The sequence below is a fragment of the Hyla sarda genome, chromosome 5 (genome assembly GCF_029499605.1).
Source record: "Hyla sarda isolate aHylSar1 chromosome 5, aHylSar1.hap1, whole genome shotgun sequence".
In the NCBI taxonomy this organism is placed as follows: domain Eukaryota; kingdom Metazoa; phylum Chordata; class Amphibia; order Anura; family Hylidae; genus Hyla; species Hyla sarda.
The window spans coordinates 251,600,741-251,613,036 of record NC_079193.1 but is presented as its reverse complement, the minus strand read 5'-3'; the positions used below and the strand labels follow the sequence as shown (position 1 = coordinate 251,613,036).

The 12,296-nt window shown below is 37.3% G+C and overlaps 1 protein-coding gene across 6 annotated transcripts in view; it reads left to right on the top strand.

Annotated features, from left to right (window-relative positions):
* Positions 1 to 7,773, top strand: part of LOC130273936 (cadherin-7) — a 258,593-nt gene extending 250,820 nt beyond the window's left edge. For all 6 annotated transcript variants that reach the window (XM_056521486.1, XM_056521487.1, XM_056521490.1 and 3 more), the window contains one exon: positions 5,220 to 7,773. In XM_056521486.1, coding sequence (XP_056377461.1) covers positions 5,220 to 5,713 — 494 coding nt within the window. In that variant the 3' untranslated portion in view covers positions 5,714 to 7,773. The remainder of the gene's footprint in view (positions 1 to 5,219) is intronic.
* The last annotated feature ends 4,523 nt before the right edge of the window (positions 7,774 to 12,296 follow it).

Below are 12,296 nucleotides of genomic sequence, written 5' to 3'. Positions count from 1 at the left end.
TGAAGAGTGAGGAACACGTGCAACAACTGTAATCTGTTTAGTAGCTATTGAGGCCTTGTCTGCCACAATACTCTGTATCTATGCTGCACTGAAAGAAAAAAAAATGAATTGCACAGAGAGTGCTTCCCATGATTTTATACTGCAGGAGTGTATAGGGACTAGGTCTCCAAACTGTGGGCTGATAGCTGTTTCAACAATAGTCTAGGCATGCTGGGGTTTGTAGTTTTGTAGTTTTAGTTAAGCCACAGGTGGAGGTCCAGAGTTTGGAGACCATTGGTATAGGGAGAGATGTGTCAGCCGCCCTGCTGGGACCCACCCCGAGGACTAATTACCAGGGTTCCAGTGGCATTTTAAAACTAAGATCACTTGAATGACCGAGTGCCTTAGTGTAATTCATAGTGTACTGGGATTGTGATGCCTGCACCAGTTTTATGCGGCCCGCTGTTTGGGCAGCATAAAACTGATAGCAGGTTCCCCTTAATTGTAGTAAAATATGAAAATATAGTTAATTAAAAAGTAAACAACTTAAATTGCAAAAAAAGAGAACCAAAGTGCCCCTCTCTTACAAAGTAGTAACAGTAGGTCTCCTCTCCCCAGAGCACACACCCCACCCCACATAACAGGTCCCCCCTCTCCAGCCCCCCACATCACAGGTCTCCCCTCTCCAGCCCCCCACATCCCAAGTCTCTTCCATCACAAGCCCCCCCTCTCCAGCCTCCCACATCACAGCCCCCCCTTCTCCAGCCTGTCACATCACAGGCCCCTCTCTCTCCAGCCCCCCACATCACATGCCCCCCTTCTCCAGCCCCCCACATCACAGGTCTCCCCTCTCCTGCCCATAGTAGATCTACCACCGAGCAGCTGCAGTCACTCGAGGTGAGTGTCCTATCTGTACAGGTCCCAGTACAGACTCTGTAGCCCCAAACCTCCGGGCCTCCATGTCAGCCTGTCAGGAGTCTCAGGACCTGTGTGTGATGCTGCAGCTGCAGTTCACTTAGGTCCTGACACTCCTGACAGTGATACAATGACTTCTTGGCAGCCCATCCTCCAGACACTGCCGGCCCATAGGGAATCTTCACGGTATCCCAGTAGGTCAGTCAGGCCCTCCATGTGGAGTGATGTTAAGGAAGCCAGTGGACATGACAGTACTTAAATGATACTCCGCCCCTAGACATCTTAACCCCTATCTAAAGGATAGGGGATAAGATGTCTGATCTTGGGGGTCCCACTGCTAGGGACCCCCGCAATCTTGGCTGCAGCACCCAAGTCATCCGGTGCACGGAGTGAACTTCGCTCCATACCAGATGACTGACAAAGCAGGGGCGGAGGCTCATGATGTCACAAGGGGCGTGGTCATGACATCACGAGCCTCCAGAGCTGCACCCAATGCTCTAAACGGGCGTCAGGTGCAGCAAGGGGATAGCGGGGTCCCCAGCACCGGACATCTTATCCCCTATCCTTTCGATAAGGGATAAGATGTGTAGGGGTGGAGTACCCCCTTAAGGCAAAGTACAGCAGTTTCACTAACACTGACATTACCCTATTTGAGAGTTATCTATTTGAATTTCCAGTATGAATAGCTGGATAGTGAATGTGGATACTCAGTTGATGTCTTACCCAGGATCAATGAAACCAACCTACATTTTAGTATGAAGCACAGCAACTATGACTCATGTGGCAGCGAGTCCATCATTCAAAAATACCTCTGAGAATAAAAAAGTAAAAAAAAATACAAAGCAGATATTTCTAAAACTAGAAACATTTTTACATTAGAAGCCCAAAGATATTAACAAATATATTAATGCATGTTTAACTAAATGTTTACTCCCAAGAGCTCCTGGTGCGTATGCTCACAGTACAGCTGAGGACCATGTTTTTTTGCATTATCATGTTTTTCTTTGGTCAGAAAGCTCCTGTCAGCTAGCTCACCCACAGTCTGCCACAACATGTTCAATACCATCACCATTTTATCTTTTATCTAAGACTTTAGGCAATGCAGCAGCAGTGATGATTTGCTTACCCTGTCATAGTCAGTGACAGCACATATAAGCCGTGGGAAGCTTTCACAAAAAGACAAGTGCGAAAACCTCTAGAATGAATGTCACGATGTTGTTAAATATTTTCAAGCATATGGTTTTAACACTGAGGTGCATGTTATAGTAATTAGCATATAATATAGAAAAGACATATCTAGTAAATACAAAACAGGGCACAATGCATCTAAATTACTGTGCTGATCAATGGAATTGCATTATTAGCTATTATTAAGATAGTATTAATCATGTTACTGTTTTTGGTTCTGTACATTCTGCTTTAGCCCTTAGAGGACACGCAATGTACATTGGGACCTCATGGATGATGGCAAACATCAGTGATCCCATTGAGATCTGTCATTAACCCCTCAGATGCCTGATCAATACTGATCACAGCATGTCAAGTGTTTGTTAGGCTCAAGGGCACTAATCTAACCGTCCGCAGGACGATTGAGGGGGCAGATGAGTAAAATGGCCATTGGAACTCTGCCTACTAGTTCCTGGCTGGCTCCTGAAATCTTCTCCTCTAGGCAACTTTCTAGCAGAACAGAGAAGTAGATCACAGAAAACACTGATCAATGGTATGCCTATGTATAGCACTGATCAGTATTAGCAATCAAAAGATAATAGTTTCCTAAAGAAAAGTTTTAATAAAAGTGCATAAGCCCCTCTCCCAATAAAAAAAATCTAATGACCCATTTTCCCATTTTACAAAAAAATAAAAATAAAACAATAAAATAAATAAACATATTAGATATTGCCACATGTGAATAACTATTAATGATCCAGTGTGGTGAACAGTGTTAACCTAAAAAATAACAAATACTAAATTTAAGAGTGACCAAAAAGTTACATGAATTAATATATTTGTTAATATCTTTAAGCTTCTAAAATGTAAAAATGTATTTTAGTTTTAGAAATATTTGCTTTGTATTTTTTTACTTTACAAAGTATAATTAATTATTCATGTAAAAAACAAGCCCTCATATGGGACTGTGGATGGTAAACTAAAGAGTTATGGTTCTTATAAGGCGAGGAAGAAAAAACAATAACACAAAAGTGTCCTGAAAACCAAAATGGGCTGCGTCCTTTAGAGGTTGAGGAGGTTTCCTGACAAAGTAAAGTCAAGGTGTGACTCCGTCTAGTACTGCAGCTCAGCCCATTCAAGTGAATAGAGCTGAGTGGTGCTGAGCTGCCATACTATGAATATGTACATGGTCATTGCTAAGTTTAGTACCGCAGAGAATAAGTGGTATTCCAATGAGTGCCGCTGTCAGCAGGCATCTTGGAGGTTTGACTCCCAATAATACATTGGTGGCTTTTCCTGAGGTCTTCCACCCAGACCTTTACTCTCTGTATGCACTTGCATTTTAGATGTCTTAGTTACATGTAGAGAAAATTGTGAAAAACAGATATATGTTTTCTATGTCTAGCATGTGAACTAATATTTGTTCTATTTACCTACAGTTAGTAACTTCATATTAACATGTGCGGTACAGTGTATGTTGTTGCAGTGTGGTACACTGTGTATGTTATTGCTCACATCAGTCCAGTTCCTAATTTGTTTCATAGTCTAATGTCTCCCTTTCACACACATACAGCATACAAGAGCCAATATCTTAGCAAATTAACCCATCAAAGTTTTTAATTAAGATATATTAACATGGTGTTTGTGTTATAATATAAATAAATGTGGAAGGATGAAATGATTTCATTCCTGTAGATAAATCTTCAGGGAAAAGATTGTTGGCAGAAAAAGAAGAAACCCATGCCTAGATTTCCTCCTTGGAACATTGCAGATTTAATCCATTACTGTCAATGCTGATTTTGCAGACCTTGCATTTTAGTAAGAGGATTATTTAGGTTATCTCTGTGATACAGAGGTGATCAGCTGTAATTCAGTTTAGTGAGAGGACATTGGAATTATGAATGCATGAATGTTATTTTTTAATATTTGAGTAATATTACTATTATATTTATGTTTAACTTAATTAGGCTGTTGAGTCATTTTCTTATCATACAACCAGAATGCAAACCCTTCAGATAGCAAATGTCAGTGCAAAATATATTCATGACATTATGATATGGGCATCATCAAAATGCATGAAACATACCGAGACAAATAAAGAATGCATATCAAGCACTTGTTGTGGTACCAGCTCTATCTTAGTAATTGGCGAGACCTTCATGGGAAATTACCTTATTCTTTAATTATAAATGATAATACCTCTGCTTATTTAAACAATATGAAACCATTTGAATGCCATTTTAAAAGGTCAGAGAATTTTTTTTAAAGTATCTCTGAAAACTTTGGCTAATATGCCTGAAACCACTGTCAACTCTATTTAATTTCAAAGAGAACGAGTGTTTACATTACTCTATTTTTTCAAGCAAATATTAAGGCTGATTTAGCAATATTTTACATTCGCAAGGCATCTACTAATATATGGATCATTAGAGGAAAGCCTACTAGCTACTACATGACAAGCAATTTATTGCTTGTTATATGTGTCAAGGGAGGCTGCAGAAAAAAATCTGCTTCACCCCGTTATGGAGACAGAGACCGACATTTAACAGTTTTCCCCATAGGCTTAAACATAGAAAGGAAAATCTTTCAAAGGAGCATACAGAAGATAAGTATTGCAAATTAGGATCATTTATCTCCCAAAGTGTAAAATAAATGTGAAAACACATATTAACCTAAGCAATAATTCAGCATAGAGGAATTCACCTAGAAATGATAGCTATCTGGGCATGCTATTACATTTCAAATTAAATCCTATTTTCTTATATTTTAAACAGTGTGTCCTGTTAAATATTTAACAAAACCAATTATTTTTGTATGGTTGTTGTTGCTACTTTGGCCCATCATTTACTTATCATGGCATACAAACTTAATTGTCTTCTTGCCTTCTGCACTACGAAATAGGCAAATGTATCTAGCCTTGCTGCTGGGGCTCTCCATACAGCTTCAAGGTCACCTTGGACTTACATAGTTTTACTGCTTGATAGAGCACCCATCGGCAATTTTGTTCATACACATCGTCCTGAAAGGTTTCAGTCTAATCCTATGAGACAGATGAGGGGTAGACAGCATCAAAGCTTAAATAGCTATTTTAAAACTGAATGTATGTTTTTCTTTGAAAGCATCTATTTAAAGCTAACTCATCTTTCTTTTTTATTTAGTGCTTGTTCTTCTTATTGTCACTATGAGAAGAAGAAAAAAGGACCCTTTAATTTTTGACGAAGAAAGAGATGTTAGAGAGAACATTGTGAGGTATGATGATGAAGGAGGAGGTGAAGAGGACACAGAAGCCTTTGACATGACCACGTTGAGAAACCTTAATATTATCCGAGACAGCAAAAGCAGGAGGGATGTAACACCAGAAATACAGTTCTTGAGCAGACCATCTTTACGAAGTGCTCCAGACAACTTAATCTTTAGGGAATTTATTTGGGAAAGACTAAAGGAAGCTGATATAGATCCTTGCGCTCCACCTTATGACTCCTTGCAAACATATGCATTTGAAGGGAACGGCTCTGTTGCGGAGTCACTCAGTTCTTTAGAGTCAATCAGCTCAAACTCTGAACATAACTATGACTACCTTAGTGACTGGGGTCCACGTTTTAAAAGACTTGCAGACATGTATGGCACTGTTGAAGATAACTTGTACTCTTAGCACTGGAATACATGTATCTGAGGCTCTAAACAAGCTCAGTATTGACTTCTAAAATGTACATTTGTGCTCACTGTAACATTAGAGAATTTTTTCCCCCTCTTTCCTAAGGAAAAACACTAACCTGAAACTGGCTACATTTTGCTCTCATGTAAAATTCACCATTTATAAAAATGATTTTTACCCTGGAATAACATTGTTAATGTTGTGAAGATATGATTCTGAATTTGTGTGCAGAAATCATATATTCAGTCCAATGAACATGCTGATTGATTGGTGTAAGATATATCTGCATTTAAAAGGGACGCCCACCATTGCTGCAAGTTTTATTCTATAGCATCCAAAATATAAAAACAAATAAACTCTACCATTTTCTATCCAAAACTCCAAAAAACAGATCTAATCCTCTACATTGTAACATACTGCAAACAATCCCTGTGTAGTCTGATCCTGCAGTTATCCTCCCTTTGATCAGTCTCTTAAATTTTTCCAATGTACTTGTGGCAGGTTATCGAAAAATAGATGATGGTAGAGAGTAAGCCTACAGAAGGTTACTACACAAGGTTTGCTTATTTTCTTCATGATGGAGACACAAAGGTCTGTATCATTTCACATGAGCAAGTAAAAAATTGTTGCAGAAGTGTACATACCTTAGTCTGTGTTGACCCAGAACTCTTTTAGTGCACAGCAAACTGGCTGTAGAAAGTGAGAAATGTTGCAAAGTGTTTTTGTTGTACAGTGTCTGATCATTGGACACGCCCGATAGATTTTTATTCATGGTCCTAGTTCTGATTCAATTGCCTCTATGAATTTAAATATTTTTTGTTTTGTTTTTCTTTTTTATGTTTTTTATTGTGTTGTTTTTATTTATTTATATTTATAGTACTTGGAAATACTAAAAATGTACATTTTGTAATCTTTTCATTAGTTTCATTCCGAAGATAGCTATACATTTAATTCCTGAAAGTGCAAAGGAATATTCCCATTTTTCAGAATCCTTGTTCACATATGTAAAAGTCAATCATCATTAATGTAAGATCACAGTAAAGCACCACAAATTAGATTGGTAAATATTGTTTTCTATATCATTCAAGCCTCTTAAAACATACCTAAAAGCAAATTGCTTTCTCTCCCCCTGATAAACAATAAATAAATAAATTCATTATTTTGAAATATTTACTTATAATATAATTATAATATAATATATAGAAAGCCATAGTTTTTCTCAGTTCTACATTGCCCAGTTGTGTATAAATAAATTCATCTGAAAATACGCCAATTTTCAGGACCCAGAATCTGAATGCTGTGTTTTAAGCTACATAAGCTCTAGCAAAAACGGTATAAAAAAAAATTACAAAGCCGCAGAAATATTCACTTGTGATGGTACAGAAGTAAACTGTGGTGATGTCTGTCAATTAAAACTAGAGGTTAGAAATGAGATCTATATCCCAAGCACTGTAATTAAAGTTCAAAATGAGCCTACAGTCATTTAGGGAGACATATTTACTGTACTACTTTATGTATAATGCACTTAAAGCATATCCGCAGTATTCACCTAAGACATTATACAGCATGATTACGGTTGTATTCATGGATTAGAAATGAACTGCAGAATGGAAGTATTCCCACACCCAATCAAAAATCTAACAGTTGAAATAAAAAAGTGATTAATTGCAGAGAGGTCTACAAGAGAAGGAGAACTTAAGAAAACTTAAAGTGAACCTGTCATCAGAGTTTACCATTTATAACGTGTGACAACACATTAAATATGGTAAAATCTTCTTCCCCACTGACCCCAGAAGACATTCCTGTCTGCAGGAAGTATGAAGATATATAGTTTAAAACTGTCCCCTGTCGGCCCCATAAGTAGTCCCTTGGGCGGAGAGCTTTACTCTCCAGTCCCGCTGCTCTGGCTATAATCACGCCTCCTCAGCTCCTTTAGCAGGTGGAGCTGATTGATGACATAGGTCGTGCCTGGGTAGTCAATTAAACTGAGGAGGCGTGAATACAGAGCATATGGGACTAGGTGAGTATAGACATCCTGGTTCCTGCCCAGGGGACTATTTATGGGGCTGGGAGGGGGGGGGGGGGGGGGACGGCCAATTTAAAAGTATACAGTCATGGCCATAAATCTTTGCACCCCTGAAATTTTTACAGAAAATTAAGTATTTTTCACAGAAAAGGATTGCAGTAACACATGTTTAGAGATACACTGCACATGTTTATCCCCTTTGTTTGTATTGGAACTAAACCAAAAATAGGTGGAAAAAAAGCAAATTTGACATAATTTCACACCAAACTCCAAAAATTGCCTGGACAAAATTATTGGCACCCTTAACTTAATATTTGGTTGCACACCCATTGGAAAAAATTACTGAAATCTGTGGCTTCCTATAACCATCAATAAGCTTCTTACACCTCTCAGCCGAAATGTTGGACTCTCTCTTTGCAAACTACTCCAGGTCTCTCTTATTGGAAGGGCGCCTTTTCCCAATAGCAATTTTAAGATCTCTCCACAGGTGTTCAATAGGATTTAGGTCTGGACTCATTGCTGGCCACTTCAGAACTCTCCAGCACTTTGTTGTTATCCATTTCTGGGTGCTTTTTGATGTATGTTTGGGGTCATTGTCCTGCTGGAAGACCCAAGATCTCGGACCGTAACCCAGCTTTCTAACACTGGGCTGTACAGTGCGACCCAAAATCCATTGGCAATCCTCAGATTTCATGATGCCTTGCACACAATCAAGGCACCCAGTGCCAGAGGCAGCAAAACAACCCCAAAACATCATTGAACCTCCACCATATTTCACTGTAGGTACTGTGTTCTTTTCTTTGTAGGCCTCATTCCGTTTTTGGTAAACAGTAGAATGATGTGCTTTACTAAAAAGCTCTATCTTGGTCTCATCTGTCCACAAGACATTTCCCAGAAGGATTTTGGCTTACTGAAGTTCATTTTGGCAAAATGTAATTTTGCTTTTCTATGTCTGTTTCAGCAGTGGGGTCCTCCTGAGTCTCCTGCCATAGCGTTTCAGTCCATTTAAATGTCGACAAATAATTCGCACTGACACTGATGCTCCCTGAGCCTGCAGGACAGCTTGAATATCTTTGGAACTTGTTTGGGGCTGCTTATCCACCATCCGGAATATCCTGCGTATACACCTTTCATTAATTTTTCTCTTCCGACCACCAAGATTAGCTACAGTGCCATGGGTTGCAAACTTCTTGATAATGTTGCACACTGTGAACAAAGGCAAATCTAGATCTCTGGAGATGGACTTGTAACCTTGAGATTGGTGATATTTTTCCAAAATTTTAGTTCTCAAGTCCTCAGACAGTTCTCCTCTTTCTGTTGTCCATGCTTAGTGTGGCACACACAGACACGCAATGTAAAGATTAAGTGAACTTCTCTCCTTTTTATCTGCTTTCAGGTGTAATTTTTATATTGTCCACACCTGTTACTTGCCCCAGGTGAATTTAAAGTAGCATCACATGCTTGAAACAATATTATGTTTCCACAATTTTGAAAGGGTGCCAATAATTTTGTCCAGCCCATTTTTGGAGTTTGGTGTGTCATTATGTCCAATTTGCTTTTTTCCTCCCTTTTTGTTTTATCTCCAATACACACAAAGGGAATAAACATGTGTATAGCAAAACATGTGTTACTGCAATCCTTTTCTGTGAGAAATACTTCATTTTCTAGAAAAATTTCAGGGGTGCCAACATTTACCGCCATGACTGTATATCCTCACCATCCCTGTGGGCAGGAATGTTTAATGGGGATGGTGAGGATGAGGATTTTACAAAACATATCGCATTGCTATGCATTATACATGGTAAAATCTAATGACATATTTCCATCAAAGCTGTTGTTAAGTTTTAAGTTTTTATTAGAGTGTGGTCCTTTGTTCAGGTTCCCTATCTCTTTGCCAGAGTAAAACAATGACTATGAACACTTTTGTCTTTGGGGGAACCTGGTTTTTCCAGCATTACAGACACAGCTATTGATAGGAATAGACATTGGATAACACTTAATTATTCCTGGTGATGGTGCTACAGGTAAATTGAACGTTTATTTGGCCAGTTTGACTTTTGAATACATGGATGTCATTTTTAAGATTGCCTACACAGAAAAGTCATCTGTTCAGCCCTGTAGTAGATCACTTGAGGGCAGGAAAGATTATTTTAGGAAGCAATGGGAGGGGGGGGGGGGCTTGAACCTTTTGTTGTATGTTTAATAAGTGTCATGAATTCTGAAAATTAAATATGACAGAGGTTAGCCACAAATCTTGAATTCTCAACTATATAGGCTCAATAAGTTATTTCAGGGAGATCTGTGATATTATTGTACTTATTTTAGATATTTACTGCAAGCATCCTTGACTGGAAGAAAAAAGGACATTGTAAAACCCCCAGAGTCTACATTTTCTATTTCAGTGAAAATCAATGTTTCATTTTGATTAGATGAGATAGACAACAAGGCCACCTCTTTCTTATACAGTTTTTATACATGATGTTAAATAACTGTATCAGTAATTCTATTCATTCTATCATCAGAGATAGCAGAAAGCAGAAAATTACATAGCTCTCACCCAAAATATTAGTTATAGGTCCAGTCTGTGTACAAAACTCCTTTCATCTTGCTAATGTATATACAAGGAATATGGTGTGAATGTGAACTATGTGATGAGAAGAACGACATACAGAACACTTACAGTATAGTACAAATACACTGTTTCAGGATTTTTGGGCTATGCCCTTGCTTTGTTCTTTAATCATTTTGCCAAACAACTCAAAGAAGGTAAAGGCAAAAAGAACCTTAACAAATGCCTTAATAAATTAAACAAATAAATAAACAAACAAACCAATACATTAATGAAATAGAAACATACATAAATAAATAAAGCAAGTAATTTCTCTGCTGGATTCACGGTTATGTAGTATTTATAAAGTCTATTACCATCTTGCAGATGTTTCATACTCATAGTTTAAATGTTAATTATTTCTTTATGTAGACTTATGTTGTGACCTTCCCTTACTGCAGACACATACTGGGCTAATAGATAAATAATGAAGAAAAATAATTTAGAGCTCATACTCATTTGAGGATTAAATGGGTAGTCCACTTTGATCAATCCCTTATTTTTAGAATGGACTCCCAAAAATATATAGATTATAATGTATCCCACTGCTGGAACCCCCAAAGACCATGTCTAATCCACACGGGGTGTTAGCTGCTAGCTTTAAATTACCATGCAACATCACCACAGTGAAAATAAAGTATCACATGATGCCATCCTTGTAGTATCTTTGAAAATTGCTTTCCTAACCAGACAACCCCTTACAAACATTAGAGTCATTGTTCTTGTGCATTACAGGAGATTGTTATGCTATATTATAACAAGGTTTTTTGACAAAAAGAATATACGAAAATAGAATATAAAAATGACCCAGACAGCCTTCAATGCAAAGGTATTTCCAATGACAATAGCAATTGCAGTTTGTTGATAATTTATGATCATATCTTTGCTAAGTTTTCATTATGAAATCCTTCATTTCCATTTCATATATGGTACGGGTCAACTACATATATACAGACAACATCAAGGTATTAAGATAATTTTAGGAACTGTGTGCAATACAGTACCTAACTATTGAACATTAATTTTATATACCACAATGACCATTTCAATAAGGTGCATTTATTTGTTAACTACATAAATGTTTCAACAAGCTTGTGATCTATAATTGCCTACATTAGGCTTGAGAAAAGCAACTCTTTGCGGTATATATTTTCTGATTGCCTTATTTACAAAATAAAAAAAGATAAATGCTGAGTTATGTTACAATAAAACATTTAGAGTGCTGGTTCTCAGGCGGAAACTTTAATGGTTGCATACTTTGTTTTCTTTTATCCTCTAATTTATAAAGGACATTTACCTTTTTACTTGATGTGTAGTGTTGCGTTACATTTTTTGAGCACTGATCTACATAAAATTCAGGTCCATTTTGCTGCCTTGCAGTATAAGTCTCAACAGAATGTGCTGATTTTCCTCTAAACTCCTATGTGAATGAAATGAAGCATGGAAAATGAGAAAGAACTATAAAGCAATCGAACAGCATTGATACAGAAAGAAATCGCTTACAAGGACATTTGATTTTGAGCCATTAATATTTATGAGACATTCAAATCAAATAATTGTATGCTATTTTCCCTTGAAAAAGAGGAAACGAAAGACGATGACTGTGAATTGAAATATGATTTTCAAAAATACCTGTTAGATCTGTTACTAATTTACAATCACTAAAAAAGGAACTTTTTGTGTTGTTAATGATACACAGTGATAAGGCTGTTTCGCATTCAAATCTTATCTATTGTTTTGCTATCGAGTTGACCTTGTTTTGGCATCTTCTCATATTGATTTTGGAAAACATACTTTGTATACTGGTTAATACACGAGAAATAGTAAAATACTTTCAACTTCTGAAATGCATTTTTTAATTCAATAACTTTTGCAAGACTCAGCTATTTACGCATTCGAGTGTTTTCATTCTATATGATGGATTAAATGTATTTTTCTTTAATATT